The sequence below is a fragment of the Panulirus ornatus genome, chromosome 8 (assembly GCF_036320965.1).
Source record: "Panulirus ornatus isolate Po-2019 chromosome 8, ASM3632096v1, whole genome shotgun sequence".
Classification (NCBI taxonomy): domain Eukaryota; kingdom Metazoa; phylum Arthropoda; class Malacostraca; order Decapoda; family Palinuridae; genus Panulirus; species Panulirus ornatus.
In genome coordinates, this window is record NC_092231.1 from 3636230 (window position 1) to 3662331 (window position 26102).

At 40.9% G+C, this 26102-nt stretch overlaps 1 protein-coding gene across 1 annotated transcript in view; it reads left to right on the forward strand.

Annotated features, from left to right (window-relative positions):
• Positions 1-26102, forward strand: part of LOC139749754 (dimethylglycine dehydrogenase, mitochondrial-like) — a 155539-nt gene that overhangs the window by 67470 nt on the left and 61967 nt on the right. The window contains exons 8-10 of the mRNA XM_071663962.1: positions 2988-3236; positions 10350-10545; positions 16423-16622. Of these exons, the coding sequence (XP_071520063.1) occupies positions 2988-3236; positions 10350-10545; positions 16423-16622 (645 nt within the window). The remainder of the gene's footprint in view (positions 1-2987; positions 3237-10349; positions 10546-16422; positions 16623-26102) is intronic.

A 26102-nucleotide genomic window follows, 5' to 3' on the forward strand; every position in this document is an offset into this window, starting at 1 on the left:
ACCCCAGACGCTTCACATGCCTTGATTCAATCCACTGACAGCACGTCAACCCCGGTATACCACATCGCTCCAATTCACTCTATTCCTTGCCCGCCTTTCACCCTCCTGCATGCTCAGGCCCCGATCACACAAAATCTTTTTCACTCCATCTTTCCACCTCCAATTTGGTCTCCCTCTTCTCCTTGCTCCCTCCACCTCCGACACATATATCCTCTTGGTCAATCTTTCCTCACTCATCCTCTCCATGTGCCCAAACCACTTCAAAACACCCTCTTCTGCTCTCTCAACCACGCTCTTTTTATTTCCACACATCTCTCTTACCCTTACGTTACTCACTCGATCAAACCACCTCACACCACACATTGTCCTCAAACATCTCATTTCCAGCACATCCATCCTCCTGCGCACAACTCTATCCATAGCCCACGCCTCGCAACCATACAACATTGTTGGAACCACTATTCCTTCAAACATACCCATTTTTGCTTTCCGAGATAATGTTCTCGACTTCCACACATTCTTCAAGGCCCCCAGAATTTTTCGCCCCCTCCCCCACCCTATGATCCACTTCCGCTTCCATGGTTCCATCCGCTGCCAGATCCACTCCCAGATATCTAAAACACTTCACTTCCTCCAGTTTTTCTCCATTCAAACTCACCTCCCAATTGACTTGACCCTCAACCCTACTGTACCTAATAACCTTGCTCTTATTCACATTTACTCTTAACTTTCTTCTTCCACACACTTTACCAAACTCAGTCACCAGCTTCTGCAGTTTCTCACATGAATCAGCCACCAGCGCTGTATCATCAGCGAACAACAACTGACTCACTTCCCAAGCTCTCTCATCCCCAACAGACTTCATACTTGCCCCTCTTTCCAAAACTCTTGCATTTACCTCCCTAACAACCCCATCCATAAACAATTATTAAAAGAGTCAATAATGATTAAGGGCATCAGAACAAGACTCCCAGTTTTCTAGAGCCAAACTTAGCTTTCTGTGTTATGTTAGGTTTCCAAGTAAATGTCACTGTAATACCAGGTTTTTTAATTGTGTTGTGGTGGAATTACAGATTCATCAAGAGATGGATGAGATGTAAGGAGCTTCGGAAAGAGATAGACAGAAATTGGGTTTTAAAGGCATTAAACATAACCATGTTGCGTCTACCTCACTGGGATATATTGTTCTAATGTGAATGTATAGAAGTTTAGCCATAATGATATGGTGATTAAGCAAGAGAGGATAGAGTAGATATGAAGAAAGTGGGAGAATATAACACTGAGTTGTCATAAAGTGCATCAGGTTATATGTTGAAAAGATGGAATTGATTATGAAAAAGAGGAAGATTGTAGGAGACTTGACAGATCCCTAAGGGACACAACTGTTGATATGGAAAGAGGAAGAGGTTGATTCATCAACAGTTACTTAGATAGAGTAGCTGGTGAGGAAGCTACTAAATTAGAGAAACAAAGCTAGGAAGGAAAGCCAAATGAGGGGAGCTGAGAAACAAGACCCCAATGTCATACCTTGATTGAAACTTGTAATATATCAAAGGTGGCAACATAAAATTTTCCAAATCCTCTGAGATGATTTTGAGACATAAGTAAGGTAGGAAAGGATATCACTGGTGGATCTTGCCTTTTGGAAAGTATACTGATGGGCAAAGAGAAGGATCAACATTTAAGATGCATAAGGAAGTTAGAGTTAAAGGGGAATTTGGAGACTGTGGAATCAGTGGTGGTCTAAGCAACAAGACTGTATCTGGAAGGGTTAGAACAATTATCGTCCTATGGGATAGGTTGTACCAATGCATATTTGTAAGGAGAAAGAAAGTTTTGTTTTTTAAACCGGAATGGAACAGCCAGCATGCATTGGCAAAAGTTCAGAAGCACCCTCCTCCTCCAAACAGAATGATAGATGCCGTCTGGTCCATGCACCTTACTTGTTTCCAGTGAATAAAGTGCCTTTTGGACTGAGAAGAAAGGTATTATAAAGAATGGCATATGAACAATAAGAGGAACATAAGGGGATGAGTGAAACTTAGTCATCCAAGGTGGTGTGAAGGACTGAAGAAAACCAAAGGGATTTGCTTTTTCAGTTAGATAGACAGCTATAACATCATGAGAATGGGAAAGCATAGGAAAGTATAACAGAATTGTTAGATATTTTTGGGTAGATGCCAAAAGACTTATCTGTTGATGAAGAAGAGAGGTTTTTGCACTTCCTTTGGGTGAAGGAATGCTTTGCCTCGTGGATATTGTACTTTAAACAATTTTGTGGCTGAAGTGAGAACTGAATTTTGAATTAGAGGAAGGAACGATTTCTAGGTCCAATATGAGTGGTCCCTGATGTAAATAACATCATAACAAGAATACCCATGGATTGGATGAAAAGTTAATGTTAGGGGAGGAGGGATATATGCTTTGATTCCTGCAACAGTACCCTCTGGTGCATACTCAGCAGAAACAGAAGCATGACCAGGGATGAGGCAGTAATCTACCCATGGAAAATGAAAAGGAAAGAATTTTCTCAAATTAGTTCAATCAGGACTATGAACTTGGTGCTGCTGGAGGAAAGATTCACCAAATGAAGGTGTATTTAAAAGAATGTAGTTAGATGAACTAACCGGTGGTGAGATTTCGTAGCAGAGTGAAAAGAAATGTAAAGTCATTGTCTGAGTTTCTTTGTTAGTTTGTAGTCTGTTAGTTTGTAGTCTACAGTGGTTTCAGAATATCTTGATGATAATTTGCTGTCATTTTAATGATTGAATGTGAATTAAAACAAAGAATATACATTTAATAGTTTTAAGAGTTAAAGAAAATATTTACATGTTGTCTTTGCAAGTAAGGTCTTTGAGTTACTTTTGTAGCATAAAGCTTTTCAGATGCAGGTAAGTCTCACACTGAGTTTACATGGTTAATTTCAACAGCATATAAGACCAAGGTATAATGTTTAAAAGGAAAGCTCATTCATATATTTCTTTCAGGGTTTTGGGCCAAAGAAATCGGAAAGTTGGCAGGACGAGACCTGCCTCTTGTCCCAAATCATCACCAGTACCTTGTCACATCAACTATTCCACAAGTAAAGGCCCTGAAAAGAGAAATTCCTGTACTAAGACATTTAGAAGGATCTTTTTACTTAAGGATGGAACGGGATGGCCTTCTTATAGGCCCATATGAATCGGTTGCAACCATGAGACAGTGTGAGGACTGGGTTCGGAATGAAGTTCCAAAAGGTGAGGCTCAAGATTAGCCTTTTTGATATGAAATGTTGTATTTTAGAATTTCAAACCCGGGGCAGTATCAAAACTTATTAGCAAATGCCATGTCCTCACATATGAAAAATTGGGTCATTACCTGAAAAATTAAGGAATTATACATGTACTGCTTAACTTTGTGAGAAGTAACATGAGCCATATATCTTGAACTTTCTTTGCCATTAAGCAGCTTTTTGAACTCTAGTATAATGCCAGCACTTACATTTCAGTTATTTAGAACATTCCAAACATCTACCACCTTTATACTAAAACATTACTTTTTTACTTCCTTTCTAACAAGCACTTTACTGAGCTTCTTGGTATGACCTCAAGTTACTCAAGTCATTGTATCTCATAAAGAAGTCCTCACTGTCCGTCCATCCAACTAATGTAATTGAATTTTAATCTGAAGAGGGGATCATGCACACATCCTCCACAACATTATTTACACAAATCATCAATATGTTCCCAGTTTGTTGCAGTGAAACATGGACTTCCATACCTATGATATGTTTCTAACTTTTTCAATGTACACTAAATTGATGCATCAGTTGAGATGAAAGCCTCCATTCATACCATTTCCATTCACAAAATGACACTATTGCATGCAATCCTCAATCATTCCTCCAACATCTTTATCTGAAATATTCCAAGCCTTAATCATTTTTTACTACATGTTCCTCTTCTCCTTGTATCTTCTACTGATGATGGAATCGATGAGATTAGCTGGATTAGAAGGAGGTGAGAAGAACATGCAAAAGGACCTATGTATAATGTAAGGGGTCAGAAAGAAAATTATGGAATTTATTGAGAATAGATTTGAACAAATAAACTGTGGATTGATTTACAGTACCATGGAGTTGCCCTAGAAAGGATATTTTGGGAAGACTATAGCAATTGAAGCAAACATGAAAGACCTAGAAGTAATTATGATAGAGAATCACGAACTTTAATGAGCATACTGAAAAGATAGTACTGTTGAGTCAAATAATGAGTGATATCATAGTAAGAACATTCTCTAAAAGAGACAGAATATGGCTGGACAGTATGACCAAAGACCAAACAAGCAGAAATAATGATGCTACAGTGGATTCAGAAGTGCTACATGAATGGAATTAAAAGAACTGAATGCTTAAGCTATCCTGAAAGATGAAAAGAACTGCAGATCTACAGCCTCAAATGAAGGAGGTAAAGAAAAATTATGATATGTGCATGGCAGCAGAGAGGGATAGAAAGCATGCTTTTGTAGGCCTTAAAGCCTCAGAATGTGGGAAGAAATATGAACATATTTTTTTTTTTTTTTTTTTTATACTTTGTCGCTGTCTCCCGCGTTTGCGAGGTAGCGCAAGAAAACAGACGAAAGAAATGGCCCAACCCCCCCCCCCCCCCATACACATGTACATACACACGTCCACACACGCAAATATACATACCTACACAGCTTTCCATGGTTTACCCCGGACGCTTCACATGCCTTGGTTCAATCCACTGACAGCACGTCAACTAAACAAAAATACTTGAGTGTCTCACAAGAAAAGTGAAGCAGCTGTTCAGACACCAGCTTCTGCAGTTTTTCAACTGGATTTACCTTCAGTGCCTTATCATCAGCAATTAACAACCAACTCACCTCCCAGGCTAACCCACCCCCAACAGACTGCATACCTCCTCCTCTCTTTGGGACCTTTGTATTTGCCTCTCACACCACACCAACCATTAGCAGATTGAATAGCCATAGTAACATCACCCACCCCTTCCCATAGACCCATCTTCACCTGGAACCATTCACCCTCCTCTCTACCTACTCCCACATACACCTTACTCTCTAGATAATCTCTCCTCACTGCTTTGGGTAACTTTCCTTCCATACCATATATTCGTAATACCTTCTACTCCCACATACACCTTACTCTCTAGATAATCTCTCCTCACTGCTTTGGGTAACTTTCCTTCCATACCATACATTCGTAATACCTTCCTCAAAGCATCGATATGAACCCTATCAAATGCCTTCCCCAGATTCATAAAGGCTATATACAAATTCTTCGTTTTCTCTCAGTCTTTCTAACACATATTCTTAAATCCCAACATCCATTCCACACATCCTGTATCATTCTTGAAACCTCATTGTTTGTCCCCAATCTCATGCTCTGTTCATGCAAAGAGAAATAAAAGTATTGGAGAAATTTTAATCAATATGTTAATGTAGATAGACTGATTAATTTTGTAAAAGAATCAAAAATATATTATTTTATATGAACAGTGGTGGTGTGCAAAGTGAGAGGGTTAGGGAAAATGATTTGGTAAACAGAGAAGAGGTAGTAAAAGCTTTGCGGAAGATGAAAGCCGGCAAGGCAGCAGGTTTGGATGGTATTGCAGTGGAATTTATTAAAAAAGGGGGTGACTGTATTGTTGACTGGTTGGTAAGGTTATTTAATGTATGTATGACTCATGGTGAGGTGCCTGAGGATTGGCGGAATGCGTGCATAGTGCCATTGTACAAAGGCAAAGGGGATAAGAGTGAGTGCTCAAATTACAGAGGTATAAGTTTGTTGAGTATTCCTGGTAAATTGTATGGGAGGGTATTGATTGAGAGGGTGAAGGCATGTACAGAGCATCAGATTGGGGAAGAGCAGTGCGGTTTCAGAAGTGGTAGAGGATGTGTGGATCAGGTGTTTGCTTTGAAGAATGTATGTGAGAAATACTTAGAAAAGCAAATGGATTTGTATGTAGCATTTATGGATCTGGAGAAGGCATATGATAGAGTTGATAGAGATGCTCTGTGGAAGGTATTAAGAATATATGGTGTGGGAGGCAAGTTGTTAGAAGCAGTGAAAAGTTTTTATCGAGGATGTAAGGCATGTGTACGTGTAGGAAGAGAGGAAAGTGATTGGTTCTCAGTGAATGTAGGTTTGCGGCAGGGGTGTGTGATGTCTCCATGGTTGTTTAATTTGTTTATGGATGGGGTTGTAAGGGAGGTAAATGCAAGAGTCCTGGAAAGAGGGGCAAGTATGAAGTCTGTTGGGGATGAGAGAGCTTGGGAAGTGAGTCAGTTGTTGTTCGCTGATGATACAGCGCTGGTGGCTGATTCATGTGAGAAACTGCAGAAGCTGGTGACTGAGTTTGGTAAAGTGTGTGGAAGAAGAAAGTTGAGAGTAAATGTGAATAAGAGCAAGGTTATTAGGTACAGTAGGGGTGAGGGTCAAGTCAATTGGGAGGTGAGTTTGAATGGAGAAAAACTGGAGGAAGTGAAGTGTTTTAGATATCTGGGAGTGGATCTGTCAGCGGATGGAACCATGGAAGCGGAAGTGGATCATAGGGTGGGGGAGGGGGCGAAAATTTTGGGAGCCTTGAAAAATGTGTGGAAGTCGAGAACATTATCTCGGAAAGCAAAAATGGGTATGTTTGAGGGAATAGTGGTTCCAACAATGTTGTATGGTTGCGAGGCGTGGGCTATGGATAGAGATGTGCGCAGGAGGATGGATGTGCTGGAAATGAGATGTTTGAGGACAATGTGTGGTGTGAGGTGGTTTGATCGAGTAAGTAACGTAAGGGTAAGAGAGATGTGTGGAAATAAAAAGAGCGTGGTTGAGAGAGCAGAAGAGGGTGTTTTGAAATGGTTTGGGCACATGGAGAGAATGAGTGAGGAGAAGATTGACCAAGAGGATATATGTGTCGGAGGTGGAGGGAACGAGGAGAAGAGGGAGACCAAATTGGAGGTGGAAAGATGGAGTGAAAAAGATTTTGTGTGATCGGGGCCTGAACATGCAGGAGGGTGAAAGGAGGGCAAGGAATAGAGTGAATTGGAGTCGATGTGGTATACAGGGGTTGACGTGCTGTCAGTGGATTGAATCAAGGCATGTGAAGCGTCTGGGGTAAACCATGGAAAGCTGTGTAGGTATGTATATTTGCGTGTGTGGACGTGTGTATGTACATGTGTATGGGGGGGGGTTGGGCCATTTCTTTCGTCTGTTTCCTTGCGCTACCTCGCAAACGCGGGAGACAGCGACAAAATATAAAAAAAAAAAAAAAAAAAAAAAAAAAAAATGAACAGTTTAAGTTTTTAGCTATCTTTTAAAGGACGCCAAAATACATAATTCTGTGTAAATAGTTTTAAGCTTCTTGTTATCATTTAGGGCTAAAAATCCCAGAATATCAATGTCTATAGTGCTTTTTAGATTCCACAAAATTAATCAAAATTAATCAAATCAACCTCTCTGTACAGTATGAGCCACTTGCCATGATAGGTTAGGACTTAAGAAATGCATTTTGTAAGATGTATTTTTATAGCTCATTATGATACTGTCCATTTTCCTTATTAGTCATGTGTAAAATATTCCGCATGATGAATCCATCTGTGGAAGCCCTATCTTTTCGTTCTAGATAATTTACAGTAAATAAAGTATGCCATGGTAAGTCTATAAAGGGATACAACAGAATGTATGTTTACATAAAGGTACATTGCTTTTGCATGTTCTCAAAAATTCCTAAATTTCACTTTTTGATTCACTTACATAATTTGATAGGAATGTTGTTTGAGAGGATTTATATTAAGTTCACTAAGGCCCTGTATTATGGAAAATCTTATTAACTGGATATTTTGGTTTAAGGCTTTGGTAAAGAACTCTTTGAAACTGACCTGGACCGGTTAGAACCACATCTGGATGGTGGAAATGGAGCTCGTCCCATGCTTTGCTGATGGTAACATCCAGAGTGTAGTTATTGGCCCTATTACTTACACTCAGATGTTTTGCCTTCTTGGACCAGATTATGCTACTAATATGTGGCTTGCTGCTGGATTTGGGTGAGCTATGTGATGATGCTTTTGATTTTAGAATAAGATTAATAGATTGGATGGTATTGCTGTGGAATTTATTAAAAAGGGGGTGACTGTATTGTTGCTGGTTGGTAAGGTTATTTAATGTATGTATGACTCATGGTGAGGTGCCTGAGGATTGGCGGAATGCGTGCATAGTGCCATTGTACAAAGGCAAAGGGGATAAGAGTGAGTGCTCAAATTACAGAGGTATAAGTTTGTTGAGTATTCCTGGTAAATTGTATGGGAGGGTATTGATTGAGAGGGTGAAGGCATGTACAGAGCATCAGATTGGGGAAGAGCAGTGCGGTTTCAGAAGTGGTAGAGGATGTGTGGATCAGGTGTTTGCTTTGAAGAATGTATGTGAGAAATACTTAGAAAAGCAAATGGATTTGTATGTAGCATTTATGGATCTGGAGAAGGCATATGATAGAGTTGATAGAGATGCTCTGTGGAAGGTATTAAGAATATATGGTGTGGGAGGCAAGTTGTTAGAAGCAGTGAAAAGTTTTTATCGAGGATGTAAGGCATGTGTACGTGTAGGAAGAGAGGAAAGTGATTGGTTCTCAGTGAATGTAGGTTTGCGGCAGGGGTGTGTGATGTCTCCATGGTTGTTTAATTTGTTTATGGATGGGGTTGTAAGGGAGGTAAATGCAAGAGTCCTGGAAAGAGGGGCAAGTATGAAGTCTGTTGGGGATGAGAGAGCTTGGGAAGTGAGTCAGTTGTTGTTCGCTGATGATACAGCGCTGGTGGCTGATTCATGTGAGAAACTGCAGAAGCTGGTGACTGAGTTTGGTAAAGTGTGTGGAAGAAGAAAGTTGAGAGTAAATGTGAATAAGAGCAAGGTTATTAGGTACAGTAGGGGTGAGGGTCAAGTCAATTGGGAGGTGAGTTTGAATGGAGAAAAACTGGAGGAAGTGAAGTGTTTTAGATATCTGGGAGTGGATCTGTCAGCGGATGGAACCATGGAAGCGGAAGTGGATCATAGGGTGGGGGAGGGGGCGAAAATTTTGGGAGCCTTGAAAAATGTGTGGAAGTCGAGAACATTATCTCGGAAAGCGAAAATGGGTATGTTTGAGGGAATAGTGGTTCCAACAATGTTGTATGGTTGCGAGGCGTGGGCTATGGATAGAGATGTGCGCAGGAGGATGGATGTGCTGGAAATGAGATGTTTGAGGACAATGTGTGGTGTGAGGTGGTTTGATCGAGTAAGTAACGTAAGGGTAAGAGAGATGTGTGGAAATAAAAAGAGCGTGGTTGAGAGAGCAGAAGAGGGTGTTTTGAAATGGTTTGGGCACATGGAGAGAATGAGTGAGGAGAGATTGACCAAGAGGATATATGTGTCGGAGGTGGAGGGAACGAGGAGAAGAGGGAGACCAAATTGGAGGTGGAAAGATGGAGTGAAAAAGATTTTGTGTGATCGGGGCCTGAACATGCAGGAGGGTGAAAGGAGGGCAAGGAATAGAGTGAATTGGAGTCATGTGGTATACCGGGGTTGACGTGCTGTCAGTGGATTGAATCAAGGCCTGTGAAGCGTCTGGGGTAAACCATGGAAAGCTGTGTAGGTATGTATATTTGCGTGTGTGGACGTGTGTATGTACATGTGTATGGGGGGGGGGTTGGGCCATTTCTTTCGTCTGTTTCCTTGCGCTACCTCGCAAACGCGGGAGACAGCGACAAAGTATAAAAAAAAAAAAAAAAAAAAAAAAAAAAAATGAACAGTTTAAGTTTTTAGCTATCTTTTAAAGGACGCCAAAATACATAATTCTGTGTAAATAGTTTTAAGCTTCTTGTTATCATTTAGGGCTAAAAATCCCAGAATATCAATGTCTATAGTGCTTTTTAGATTCCACAAAATTAATCAAAATTAATCAAATCAACCTCTCTGTACAGTATGAGCCACTTGCCATGATAGGTTAGGACTTAAGAAATGCATTTTGTTAAGATGTATTTTTATAGCTCATTATGATACTGTGCCATTTTCCTTATTAGTCATGTGTAAAATATTCCGCATGATGAATCCATCTGTGGAAGCCCTATCTTTTCGTTCTAGATAATTACAGTAAATAAAGTATGCCATGGTAAGTCTATAAAGGTATACAACAGAATGTATGTTTACATAAAGGTACATTGCTTTTGCATGTTCTCAAAATTCCTATTACACTTTTTGATTCACTTACATAATTGAATAGGAATGTTGTTTGAGAGAGATTTATATTTAAGTTCACTAAGGCCCTGTATTATGGAAAATCTTATTACACTGGATATTTTGGTTTAAGGCTTTGGTAAAGAACTCTTTGAACCTGACCTGGACCGGTTAGAACCACATCTGGAGGTGGCAATGGAGCTCGTCCCATGCTTTGCTGATGGTAACATCCAGAGTGTAGTTAATGGCCCTATTACTTACACTCCAGATGTTTTGCCTCTCATTGGACCAGATATGCTACCTAATATGTGGCTTGCTGCTGGATTTGGGTGAGCTATGTGATGATGCTTTTGATTTTAGAATAAGATTTAATAGATTTGGATGGTATTGCAGTGGAATTTATTAAAAAAGGGGGTGACTGTATTGTTGACTGGTTGGTAAGGTTATTTAATGTATGTATGACTCATGGTGAGGTGCCTGAGGATTGGCGGAATGCGTGCATAGTGCCATTGTACAAAGGCAAAGGGGATAAGAGTGAGTGCTCAAATTACAGAGGTATAAGTTTGTTGAGTATTCCTGGTAAATTATATGGGAGGGTATTGATTGAGAGGGTGAAGGCATGTACAGAGCATCAGATTGGGGAAGAGCAGTGTGGTTTCAGAAGTGGTATAGGATGTGTGGATCAGGTGTTTGCTTTGAAGAATGTATGTGAGAAATACTTAGAAAAGCAAATGGATTTGTATGTAGCATTTATGGATCTGGAGAAGGCATATGATAGAGTTGATAGAGATGCTCTGTGGAAGGTATTAAGAATATATGGTGTGGGAGGCAAGTTGTTAGAAGCAGTGAAAAGTTTTTATCGAGAATGTAAGGCATGTGTACGTGTAGGAAGAGAGGAAAGTGATTGGTTCTCAGTGAATGTAGGTTTGCGGCAGGGGTGTGTGATGTCTCCATGGTTGTTTAATTTGTTTATGGATGGGGTTGTTAGGGAGGTGAATGCAAGAGTTTTGGAAAGAGGGGCAAGTATGAAGTCTGTTGGGGATGAGAGAGCTTGGGAAGTGAGTCAGTTGTTGTTCGCTGATGATACAGCGCTGGTGGCTGATTCATGTGAGAAACTGCAGAAGCTGGTGACTGAGTTTGGTAAAGTGTGTGGAAGAAGAAAGTTAAGAGTAAATGTGAATAAGAGCAAGGTTATTAGGTACAGTAGGGTTGAGGGTCAAGTCAATTGGGAGGTGAGTTTGAATGGAGAAAAACTGGAGGAAGTGAAGTGTTTTAGATATCTGGGAGTGGATCTGGCAGTGGATGGAACCATGGAAGCGGATCATAGGGTGGGGGAGGGGGCGAAAATTCTGGGGGCCTTGAAGAATGTGTGACTGAAAACATTAGGAAGATAGAGTATAGAAAGAAATAAAATTGTGTAGGACAAAATGATGTAACTATTGAAAGTTATGTGATGGGAATGTAAACTTGATAGAAGACATATTACAGAACTTTACATGAAGTAGAGTTCACATTAATCTGCTTTTATATAAGTGAAGTTTTAGGCAGCCAGGATGTATATTTATATTATCTTTTATTATACTTTGTCGTTGTCTCCCACATTAGAGAGGTAGCACAAGGAAACAGACAAAAGAATGGCCCAACCCACCCACATACACATGTATATACATACACGTCCACACATGCACATATACATACCTATACATTTCAACGTATGCATATATATACATACACAGACATATACATATATACGCATGCGAGGTAGTGCTAGGAAAAGACAACAAAGGCCACATTCATTCACACACAGTCTCTAGCTGTCATGTATAATGCACCGAAACCACAGCTCCCTTGCCACATCCAGGCCCACAAAACTTTCCATGGTTTACCCCAGATGCTTCACATGCCCTGGTTCAATCCATTGACAGTATGTCGACCCCAGTATACCACATTGTTCCAATTCACTCTGTTCCTTGCACGCCTTTCACCCTCCTGTATGTTCAGGTCCCAATCGCTCAAAATCTTTTTCACTCCATCCTTCCACTTCCAATTTGGTCTCCCACTTCTCCTTGTTCCCTCCAGCTCTGACACATATATCCTCTTTGTCAGTCTTTCCTCACTCATTCTCTCCATGTGACCAAACCATTTCAATACACCCTCTTCTGCTCTCTCAACCACACTCTTTTTATTACCACACATCTCTCTTACCCTTTCATTTTTTACTTGATCAAACCACCTCACACCACATATTATCCTCAAACATCTCATTTCCAACATATCCACCCTCCTCCGCACAACCCTATCTATCGCCCATGCCTCACAACCAAATAACATTGTTAGAACCACTATTCCTTCAAACATACCCATTTTTGCTTTCCGAGATAACGTTCTCGCCTTCCACATTCTTCAACACTCCCAGAACCTTTGCCCCCTCCCCCACCCTGTGACTCACTTCTGCTTCCGTAGTTCCATCGACTGCTGAGTCCACTCCCAGATATCTAAAACACTTCACTTCCTCCAGTTTTTCTCCATTCAAACTTACCTCCCAATTGACTTGTCCCTCAACCCTACTCAACGTGATAACCTTGCTCTTATTCACATTTACTCTCAGCTTTCTTCTTTCACACACTTTACCAAACTCAGTCACCAACTTCAGCAGTTTCTCACCCGAATCAGCCACCAGCGCTGTATCATCAGCGAACAACAACTGACTTGCTTCCTAAGCCCTCTCATCCACAACAGACTCTTCCTACACGTACACATGCCTTACATCCTCGATAAAAACTTTTCACTGCTTCTAGCAACTTACCTCCCACACCATATACTTTTAATACCTTCCACAGAGCGTCTCTATCAACTCTTATCATATGCCTTCTCCAAATCCATGAATACTACATACAAATCCATCTGCTTTTCTAAGTATTTCTCATATGCATTCTTCAAAGCAAACACCTGATCCACACATCCTCTGCCACTTCTGAAACCACACTGCTCCTCCCCAATCTGATGCTCTTTATATATATATATATCCTCATTGTCAGTCTCTCTTTGTTCATCCTCTCTCTTTGTCCAAACCATTTCAGCACACCATAGGTTGCTCTTTCAATTATACTCCACTTCCTATAGTAACACACCTCTCTTACACTGTCATATTTTACATGGTTAACATGTCTCGCACCATTACTCACTGCACCTTACTACAAAGTTAGTGCCATTGTTGTGATGAAAGGGAGATAGTAAATAATAACTGATACTTTATATATTTTGAACAGAATCTTTTCAATATTTTTGCAAAACATCTTAAGTTATAGTCATTGATCTAATTGTGGTAATGTAATATTGAATTTCCTTCACACTTCATCACAACAGTGGCACAGGCTTGTAACTACATGAAAGGACTCTGTTCATTATATGGCATATAAAGTATCAATTGATAGTATTCACTGTGCAGGCATTGTGTTTGCTTGTTTGATATCAAAGATAAAGAAGTTAAATGTAAGTCTAGCCACAGCAGGCAGAAAAAAAACTAGCATCTGTAGCAAATTTTTTTCTCATTAAAAGTTCCACATGGATATCTCTACTTCTGTTCATCTCTTGATTTAATGATACAAGATTCCATAAGCTTCACACATACATCCTTGACTGGTATCCTGTTCTTAAATAGTTTTTCCCTACATTAGGGGTATATCTCACATGATGAAATCATTCAGAATCTTGACTTAATTTAGTGTCCATGTACCTAATGATTCAAATACATGTACAAGATTAGTTGATAGTGATGCCCCAATAAATGTAAACATTCAGATTTCAAGCATTTTTACCATGAGCACACCAAAAAAAAAATCAGAAAAAAATGTATGTTTGTAGGTAACTGTAATGAAAACAAGAATAACAGGGTACCAGAAAGGGCACTTGTGATATCTGGCAAATCTAGTCAGCCACTTAAATGGCTGCAGTCATGAATTAGTCAACCAATCATTGTCTGCATTTATTAGGCAATACATGTTGCTATTGTAAATATATTGAATTGTCAACATGAGACTTGTTAATGTGCACACACCCGCACCCTTTATATGAGGATGCTTATTTGCTCGACTACTCTTTTTCTGCATGCTTACAAGTCACATTTGATGGTAATAATCAAAAGTATTATTATATAGCAGATATAGGTAAGTAGATGCAATGGTCTTGGAGAGAAATGAGGTACACTGGTTGTTAGGTATAGGGGGCTTGGGAGGTGAGTCAGTTGTTTGCTGATGACTTGGTATAGACTCCAGTGAGAAACTGTAGAAGTCAGTGTTTGAGTTTAGTAGTGTGAAAGGAGAAAGTTGAGGATAAATGTAAATGTGAATGAAAGCAATGCAAAGACACAGTTGAGTGGGGTGTGAGTTTGAATGAAGAAAACTTGGAGGAAGTCAAGTGTTTTAGATACCTTGGAGTGAACATGGCGATGAATGGAACTATGAGAGATGAGATAGTTATTGGATGGGTGAAGGAGCAAAGGTCCTGGGAGCACAAAGGAATGTGTAGAAATGTAAGTCACTCTCTGGATTGGCAAAGGTGGGTATGTTTGAGGGTATAGTAGTCCTGATAGTGTTGTATGGATGCGAGGCATGGGCTACAGATGAAAATGTATGTTAGAGGGTGAATGTGTTGGAAAGGAAATCTTTGAGGACAGAGTATGGTATGAGGAGGGTTGATTAACTTGGAAATTATAGGATAAGAGAGAAGTTGGTAATTGGAAGAGTATGATTGAAAGGGCTAAAGTGGGTGTGCTGAAATGATTAAATGACTTAGACATATGGAAAGAATGAGTGAGGAGAGTTTGACTGAGAGGATATATGTGTAAGAAGTTGAAGGGAAAGGAAGGGGGAGATTGAATTGGAGTTGGCAAGATTGAATGCATATGCAAAAGGGTGAAAGGCATGCATAGGACAGAATGAATTGGAGAGATGTGGTTTACATAGGGTGACATGCTATCAGTGGACTGAAGCAGCTGGGAAACTATGGAAAGGTCTGTGGGGCCTGTTTGTGGATATGTGGCTGTAGCTTCAGTGCATTACACAAGACAGCTAATGAGTGGATGTGAACAACTAAGGCTTTTTCATTGTCTGCTCCTGGAGCTTCCTCACTAATGTTAGGAAACAGTGAACAAGTATAAAAGAAAAGAAAGAAGATCTTACTCATTCTTTCTTTGCTAATTTTTTCCATTAGTTCAGACCATTTCATCAGACCCCTAGTTATCTCTCTTGATCACACATGCATTCTCTAGCTGTGTCATAATATATTGAAACTAAGACACCACTATCCAAGCCTTACAGAATATTGCATAGTTTATCTTGATCACTTCATATGCCAATGCCTGTTGCAATCCATTGACAGCATACTGCTCCCATATACCTCATCAATCCTCTTTATTTTCTTCCATGTCTTCCTCTCACTCCATTCCTCAGTCTTGATTTTCCGTTCAGCCTTCCTTCCTTCATTCCTGACACTTGCATCGTCTTGGTCATTCTGTTTTTCGTTATTTTCTCCACATATGTGAACCATTTCAACAGATCCTAGTAGGCTGTTTCAGTCATGCTGCACTTGATTCCACATCTCTTTGACACTGTCATTTCTTACATGATCAACGTGCCTCGCATGGCATACTGTCCTCACACCTTTTTGTTTCCGGCACAACCACCTTTCTTGTACATTCAAGGCTCAAGACACATCTATACAACTCTGTCAGTGGTATTATGCCTTCAGACATATTCATCTTTGCCCAAACAGACACTGACATTTGATTCTTGGTTTAATGGTGTAGGGAGAGTAGGAGTGTAGTAAGTCTGCAGTTCACTTTTGTGAGAGTGATCATTGCTTTGAAAAAAATGCAGCAGGATTTTGAGACTATTATTTTTAGATAAGAATTAAAGGCTGGCCATAGTATCTCCGAAAGGGGGATTATTGCACACTTTACTAGGTTCCTTGATCAGAGTAAGAAAAGAGAGGTTCAAAGGTTACAGTACCAGAAACCAAATTAAAGATTTTGACATCTACAGTTGTATGAAGCAATGTAGTCTCTGTATTTAGTGTTATGTATCATTAAAACAAAGATTTTTTTTTGAGTATGTTAATTGTCTTTTTGCTTTTATCATAGCTTTTCAGTGTGTATTACAGAGGATACAGTAAATATGTTCTTACATTGTATTTATTTCTCAACATAGGTATGGCGTTGTACATGGAGGTGGAATAGGCAGGTTCCTTGCTGATTGGATCCTGAATGGACAACCTCCATTTGAACTTACAGAATGTGACCCCTTAAGATTTGGTTCATGGGCGACAGATGATTATGTTTTAGCAAAAACTAGGGAAGGTTATGGGATGAACAATGCAGTGACATATCCTCATGAAGAAAGATTTGGCGGTAAGTAGAAAACTTGGAATGTAATAAGATCTTGATGATGTCTGGCGACATTTGACAGATAACTTCATAACCTTATGTGGAGAATTGCCAAGGAATCTGCCAAAAACATAAGAGGTGCTTTCTAGAAATATGAGGGTCAGGACCTTTCAACTCTCAAGATTTACGGTGTGGAGGTGCAAACCCTCACTCATCCCCAGATAATCACTTGACCATATCTTTTGGTGTGTATGTTTTTTGATTGTTGTGTTTGTTAGGCATTTTTCTGGGATCTGTGAATGTAGGTTGGTGAAACATGAAGTATATATATGTATGTATGTATATGTCTCTACGTATATGTATGTATACATTGAAATGTATAGGTATGTATATGTGTGTGTGTGGGTGTTTATGTGTATACATATGTATGTGGTTGGGTTGGGCCATTCTTTCGTCTGTTTCGTCGTGCTACCTCGCTTATGTGGGAGATGACGATTAAGTATAATAGAATATTAGAAAATTATATTTATTTCATAATATTTTGTCACTGCCTCCCACATTAGCAAGGTAGCGCAAGGAAACAGACAAAAGAATGGCCCAACCCACTCACATACACATGTATATACATAAACGCCCACACACGCACATATACATACCTATACATTTCAATGTATACATACATTTACATACACAGACATACATACATACACATGTACATGTTCATACTTGCTGCCTTCATCCATTCCCGTCGCCACCCCGGCACACATGAAATGATACTCCCCCTCCCCTCGTGGGAGCAAGGTAATGCTAGGAAAAGACAAAAAAGGCCACATTCATTCACACTCATTCTCTAGCTGTCATGTTTAATGCACAGAAACCATGGCTCCCTTTCCACATCCAGGCCCCCCAAAACTTTCCATGGTTTACCCCAGATGCTTCACATGCCCTAGTTCAATCCACCGGCGGCATGTTGACCCTGGTATATCACATCGTTCCAGTTCACTCTATTCCTTACACGCCTTTCACCCTCATGCATGTTCAGGCCCCTGTCACTCAAAATCTTTTTCACTCTCTCCTTCCACCTCCAATTTGGTCTCCCACTTCTCCCCATTCCATCCACCCCTGACACATATATCCTCTTTGTCAATCTTTCCTCACTCATTCTCTCCATGTGACCGAACCATTTCAATACACCCTCTTCTGCTCTCTCAACCACACTCTTTTTATTACCACACATTTCTCTTACCCTTTCATTACTTACTCGATCAAACCACCTCACACTATATATTGCCCTCAAACATTTCATTTCCAACACATCCACTATCCTCCACACAACCCTATCTGTAGCCCATGCCTCGCAACCATATAACATTGTTGAAATCACTATTCCTTCAAACATACCCATTTTTGCTCTCCGAGATAACGTTCTTGCCTTCCACACATCCTTCAACGCTCCCAGAACCTTCGCCCACTCCCCCACCCTGTGACTCACTTCCACTTCCATGGTTCCATGCACAACTAAATCCACTCCCAGATATCTAAAAAACTTCACTTCCTCCAGTTTTTCTCCATTCAAACTTCCCTCCCAATTTACCTATCCCTCAACCCTACTGAACTAAATAGCCTTGTTATACTCTCAGTCTTGCATTCACCTCCCTAACAACCCCATCCATAGATAAATTAGATAACCATTGAGACATCATGCACCCTTGCCACAAACCGACATTCACTAGGAACTAGTCACTTTCCTCTCTTCCTACACTTACACATGCCTTACATCCTCGATAAAAACTTTTCACTGCTTCTAGCAACTTACCTCCCACACCATATACTCTTAATACCTTCCACAGAGCATCTCTATCAACTCTATCATATGCCTTCTCCAGATCCATGAATGCTACATACAAATCCATTTGTTTTTCTAAGTATTTCTCACATACATTCTTCAAAGCAAACACCTGATCCACACATCTTCTACCACTTCTGAAACGACACTGCTTCTCCCAATCTGATGCTCTGTACATACCTTTACCCTCTCAATCAATACCTGACCATATAATTTCCCAGGAATACTCAACAAACTTTTTTTTTTTTTTTTTTTTTTTTTTTTGTCGCTGTCTCCCGCGTTTGCGAGGTAGCGCAAGGAAACAGATGAAAGAAATGGCCCAACCCACCCCCATACACATGTATGTACATACGTCCACACACGCAAATATACATACCTACACAGCTTTCCATGGTTTACCCCAGATGCTTCACATGCCCTGATTCAATCCACTGACAGCACGTCAACCCCGGTATACCACATCGCTCCAATTCACTCTATTCCTTGCCCTCCTTTCACCCTCCTGCATGTTCAGGCCCCGATCACACAAAATCTTTTTCACTCCATCTTTCCACCTCCAATTTGGTCTCCCTCTTCTCCTCGTTCCCTCCACCTCCGACACATATATCCTCTTGGTCAATCTTTCCTCACTCATTCTCTCCATGTGCCCAAACCATTTCAAAACACCCTCTTCTGCTCTCTCAACCACGCTCTTTTTATTTCCACACATCTCTCTTACCCTTACGTTACTTACTCAATCAAACCACCTCACACCACACATTGTCCTCAAACATCTCATTTCCAGCACATCCATCCTCCTGCGCACCACTCTATCCATAGCCCACGCCTCGCAACCATACAACATTGTTGGAACCACTATTCCTTCAAACATACTCATTTTTGCTTTCCGAGATAATGTTCTCGACTTCCACACATTCTTCAAGGCTCCCAGAATTTTCGCCCCCTCCCCCATCCTATGATCCACTTCCGCTTCCATGGTTCCATCTGCTGCCAGATCCACTCCCAGATATCTAAAACACTTTACTTCCTCCAGTTTTTCTCCATTCAAACTCACCTCTGTAATTTGAACTCTCACTCTTATCCCCTTTGCCTTTGTACAGTGGCACTATGCATGTATTCTGCCAATCCTCAGGCACTTCACCATGAACCATACATGCATTGAATATCCTTACCAACCAGTCAACAACACAGTTACCCCCTTTTTTAATAAATTTCACTGCAGTACCATCCAAACCTGCCGCCTTGCCTGCTTTCATCTTCTGCAAAGCTTTCACTATCTCTTCTTTGTTTACCAATCATTCTCCCTAACCCTCTCACTTCACACACCACCTTGTCCAAAACACCCTATATCTGCCACTCTGTCATCAAGCACATTCAACAAACCTTCAAAATACTCACTCCATCTCCTCACTTCACCACTGCTTGTTATTACCTCCCCATTTGTACCCTTCACCGATATTCCCATTTGTTCTCTTGTCTCATGCACTTTATTTACCTCCTTCCAAAACATCTTTTTTTCTCCCTAGAATTTAATGGTACTCTCTTACCCCAACTCTCACTTGCCCTCTTTTTCACCTCTTGAACCTTTCTCTTTACCTCGTTCCTCTTTCTTTTATACATCCCTCAGTCATTCGCACTACTTCCCCGCAAAAATCATCCAAATGCCTCTCTTTCACGAACAATCTTACTTCTTCATCTCACCACTCATTACCCTTTCTAATCTGCCCTCCTCCCACCTTTCTCATGCCACAAGCATCTTTTGCACAAGCCATCACTGCTTCCCTAAGTACATCCCATTCCTCCCCTACTCCCCTTATACTGAGTGCAGAATGGAAAAAGGTGAGAGCAAAGGATATAGAGAAGCATGAGAAGTGGGAGACCAAAATGGAGGTGGAAAGATGATTAATATATTCTTTGTTTCTCCCCTCATGATGTAATAATCACACAAAAGTGCGATTGAGACATGTCTCAATTTCCTCATGGTTATCAGGAGATACTAGATCACATACATCACTGTAACCTACTGCAGTAAATATACACAGATATATTTTTTTCATACTTGATCGCTGTTTCCAGCGTTAGGGAGGTAGTGCCAAGAAACAGACAAAGAAGGCACTTCCACACATATACACATATAAGTACTTATATGCACACACGTACATATATTCGTTTTTCATACTTGATCATTATTTCCTGTGTTAGCATGGTAGCTCCAGGAAACAGGCGAAGACAGACACATTTGCTCACTTGCACATATGTATACATATATGCACGTACATGTACATACATACATATACAAATTCATACACATACACATACATCTGCTGATAAAAACGAAAGTGAAATATGTTAAGTTCCCTGGTGCACTTTCTTGTAATGATAACACCGTCACTGGAGATACAAGGATGAGATAAAAGACTTAGAACAGCCATTTTATATACAAATAAGAAGCAGAGCCAAGACATTAGGATGCCTTTGTTTTACCAACAGCATCTTAGTTCCACCTTTTCTTTGTATATAAACTGAACATATTCATACCTGATTGCCTTCCTGGTGCCCTCCTACCCCATGGGAAACAGCATCACCACCCTCTCCTTCAGAGAGGTAGCACCAGGAAACAGATGAAGGTAGGTCACATTCGCTCACATCCATAGATGAGCTGTCATGTGTAATGCACCAAAATCAAAGCTCCCTTTCCACATTCACGCCCCACAGTCCTTTCCATGGTTTTCCCCGGGTGCTTCAATGCCCTGGTTCACTCCATTGATGGCACATTGTTCCAATTTACTCTATTCCATGCACACCTTTCACCCTCCTGGATGTTCAGGCCTTGATCGCTCAAAATCTTTTTCACTCCATCTTTACGTCTCCACTTTGGTCTCCCAGTTCTCCTTGTTCCCTCCACTTTTGATGTGTATCTTCTTTGTCAACCTCTCCTTGCTCATTCTCTCCATATGTACAAACCCTTTCAAAACACACTTTTCTGCTCTCTCAACCACACTCTTCTTATTTCCTTACATTTCTCTTACCCTTTCATTACTTATTTGATCAAACCACCCCATGCCACATATTGTCCTTAAACACAAACCACCCCATGCCACATATTGTCCTTAAACATTTCATTTCCAACACATCCACCCTCCTCTGCCTATGCCTCACAACCATATGATATTGTTGGAACTACTATTCCTTCAAACATGCCTGTGTTTGCTCTCTGAGATAACGTTCTCTCTTTCCACACATTTTTCATCACTCCCAGAACCTTGGCCCCTCCCCCACCTATGACTCATTACTCTTCCATGGTTCCATTGGCTGCTAAGTCCACTCCCAGATATCTAAAACACTTCACTTCCTCCAGTTTTTCTCTGTTCAAACTTACAATCAAGTCCCTTAACCCTGCTGAACCTAATAACATTGCTTTCATTCACATTTACCCTAAACTTTCTCCTGTCACACACTCTTCCAAACTCAGTCACCAACTTTTGCTGTTTCTCACTCGAATCAACCACCAATGCTGTATCATTGGCGAACAACTACTGACTCACTTCTCAGGCCCTCGCATCCCCAATAGACTGCATATTGACCCTTCTCTACAAGACTCTTGCATTTACATCCCTCACCACCCCATCCACAAACAAATTAAGCATCCATGGTGACATCACACACCCTTGCCACCGACTGACCTTCACTGGGAACCATTCACTTTCCTCTCCTCATACTCAGACACACCCCTCACACCCTTGAGAAACACTTCTCTGCCTCTAGCAGCTTACCTCCCACACTATATATTCTTAAGACCTTCCACAAAGCATCTATATCAGCCCTATGATATACCTTCCTCAGCTTCATAAATGCCACATACAAGTCCATCTGTTATTCTAAGTATTTTTCACACACATTCTTCAAAGCAAACACCTGATCCACACATTCTATACCACTTCTGAAGCCAGACTGCTCCTCCTGATCTGATGCTCTGTACATCCCTTCATCATCCCAATCAATACCCTCCCATTAAATTTAAGTTATACTTCACAAACTTGTGCCTCTGTACTTTGAACACTCACCTGTATCCTCTTTGCCTTTGTACAGTATGCATTCCACAATCCTCAGGCACTTCACCATGATCAATGCATATAGTGAATATCCTTACCACTGATCAACATCACAGCCATCCCTTTTCTTAATAAATTCAACTGCTGTACCAATTACTATATATTGTGTTTATTATACATAATCACTATTTCCTGCATCAGTGAGATAGCACCAGGAAAAAGACAAAAAATGACCCATCCGCTCATATACACATATTTATACATAAATGCCCATATACACACATATACATTCTGCATATACATACATATACATTTTTTTTTTTTTTATACTTTGTCGCTGTCTCCCGCGTTTGCGAGGTAGCGCAAGGAAACAGACGAAAGAAATGGCCCAACCCCCCCCCCCCCATACACATGTATATACATACGTCCACACACGCAAATATACATACCTACACAGCTTTCCATGGTTTACCCCAGACGCTTCACATGCCTTGATTCAATCCACTGACAGCACGTCAACCCCGGTATACCACATCGCTCCAATTCACTCTATTCCTTGCCCTCCTTTCACCCTCCTGCATGTTCAGGCCCCGATCACACAAAATCTTTTTCACTCCATCTTTCCACCTCCAATTTGGTCTCCCTCTTCTCCTCGTTCCCTCCACCTCCGACACATATATCCTCTTGGTCAATCTTTCCTCACTCATTCTCTCCATGTGCCCAAACCACTTCAAAACACCCTCTTCTGCTCTCTCAACCACGCTCTTTTTATTTCCACACATCTCTCTTACCCTTACGTTACTCACTCGATCAAACCACCTCACACCACACATTGTCCTCAAACATCTCATTTCCAGCACATCCATCCTCCTGCACACAACTCTATCCATAGCCCACGCCTCGCAACCATACAACATTGTTGGAACCACTATTCCTTCAAACATACCCATTTTTGCTTTCCGAGATAATGTTCTCGACTTCCACACATTCTTCAAGGCCCCCAGAATTTTCGCCCCCTCCCCCACCCTATGATCCACTTCCGCTTCCATGGTTCCATCCACTGCCAGATCCACTCCCAGATATCTAAAACACTTCACTTCCTCCAGTTTTTCTCCATTCAAACTCACCTCCCAATTGACTTGACCCTCAACCCTACTGTACCTAATAACCTTGCTCTTATTCACATTTACTCTTAACTTTCTTCTTCCACACACTTTACCAAACTCAGTCACCAGCTTCTGCAGTTTCTCACATGAATCAGCCACCAGCGCTGTATCATCAGCGAACAACAACTGACTCACTTCCCAAGCTCTCTCATCCCCAACAGACTTCATTCTTGCCCCTCTTTCCAAAACTCTTGCATTTACCTCCCTAACAACCCCATCCATAAACAAATTAAACAACCATGGAGACATCACACACCCCTGCCGCAAACCTACATTCACTGAGAACCAATCACTTTCCTCTCTTCCTACACGTACACATGCCTTACATCCTCGATAAAAACTTTTCACTGCTTCTAACAACTTGCCTCCCACACCATATATTCTTAATACCTTCCACAGAGCATCTCTATCAACTCTATCATATGCCTTCTCCAGATCCATAAATGCTACATACAAATCCATTTGCTTTTCTAAGCATTTCTCACATACATTCTTCAAAGCAAACACCTGATCCACACATCCTCTACCACTTCTGAAACCACACTGCTCTTCCCCAATCTGATGCTCTGTACATGCCTTCACCCTCTCAATCAATACCCTCCCATATAATTTACCAGGAATACTCAACAAACTTATACCTCTGTAATTTGAGCACTCACTCTTATCCCCTTTGCCTTTGTACAATGGCACTATGCACGCATTCCGCCAATCCTCAGGCACCTCACCATGAGTCATACATACATTAAATAACCTTACCAACCAGTCAACAATACAGTCACCCCCTTTTTTAATAAATTCCACTGCAATACCATCCAAACCTGCTGCCTTGCCGGCTTTCATCTTCCGCAAAGCTTTCACTACCTCTCCTCTGTTTACCAAATCATTTTCCCTAACCCTCTCACTTTGCACACCACCTCGACCAAAACACCCTATATCTGCCACTCTATCATCAAACACATTCAACAAACCTTCAAAATACTCACTCCATCTCCTTCTCACATCACCACTACTTGTTATCACCTCCCCATTTGCGCCCTTCACTGAAGTTCCCATTTGCTCCCTTGTCTTACGCACTTTATTTACCTCCTTCCAGAACATCTTTTTATTCTCCCTAAAATTTAATGATACTCTCTCACCCCAACTCTCATTTGCCCTTTTTTTCACCTCTTGCACCTTTCTCTTGACCTCCTGTCTCTTTCTTTTATACATCTCCCACTCAATTGCATTTTTTCCCTGCAAAAATCGTCCAAATGCCTCTCTCTTCTCTTTCACCAATACTCTTACTTCTTCATCCCACCACTCACCACCCTTTCTAATCAACCCACCTCCCACTCTTCTCATGCCACAAGCATCTTTTGCGCAATCCATCACTGATTCCCTAAATACATCCCATTCCTCCCCCACTCCCCTTGCTTCCATTGTTCTCACCTTTTTCCATTCTGTACTCAGTCTCTCCTGGTACTTCCTCACACAGGTCTCCTTCTCAAGCTCACTTACTCTCACCACCCTCTTCACCCCAACATTCACTCTTCTTTTCTGAAAAGAACATACGCACACATATACATATACATATACATATATACACATATACATACTCATACTTGCTTGCCTTCATCCATTCCTGTTACTACCCTGCCCACAGGAAACAGCATCGCCACCCCCCACATCAGCAAGGTAGCACCAGAAAAACAGATAAAAAGGCGACGTTCATTCACGCTCAATCTATAGCTGTCATGTGTAATGCACCAAAACCACAGCTCCCTATCCACATCCAATTCACTCTGTTCCTTGCATGCCTCTCACCCACCTGTATGTTCAGGCCCCAATCACTCAAAAATTTTTCAATCCATCCTTCCCCCTCCAATTTAGTCTCCCACTTCTCCTGGTTTCCTCTACCTCTGACACATATATCGTCTTTGTTAATCTTTCCTAACTCATTCTCTCTATATGTCCAGACCATTTCAGCACACCCTCCTCTGCTCTCTGAATCACACTCTTTTTATTTCCACACATCTCCCTTGCCCTTTCATTACTTACTTGATCAAACCACCTCACACCACATATTGTTCTCAAACATTTCATTTCCAACACATCCACCTTCCTCTGTACAACCCTATCTACAGCCCATGCCTCGTAACCATGTGATATTGCTGGAACTACTATTCATCAAACATACCCATGTATGCTCTTCGAGATAACATTCTCACCTTCCACACATCCTTCATTGCTCCCAGAACCTGCACCCCCTCCCCCACCCTGTGACTCGCTTCCACTTCCATAGTTTCATTCTCTGCTAAGTCCGCTCCCAGATATCTAAAACACTTCACTTCCTCCATTTTTTTCCATTCAAACTTATGTCCCAATTAACTTATTCCTCAACCTTACTGAATCTAATAACCTTGCTCTTATTCACATTTACTCTCAACTTTCTCCTCTCACA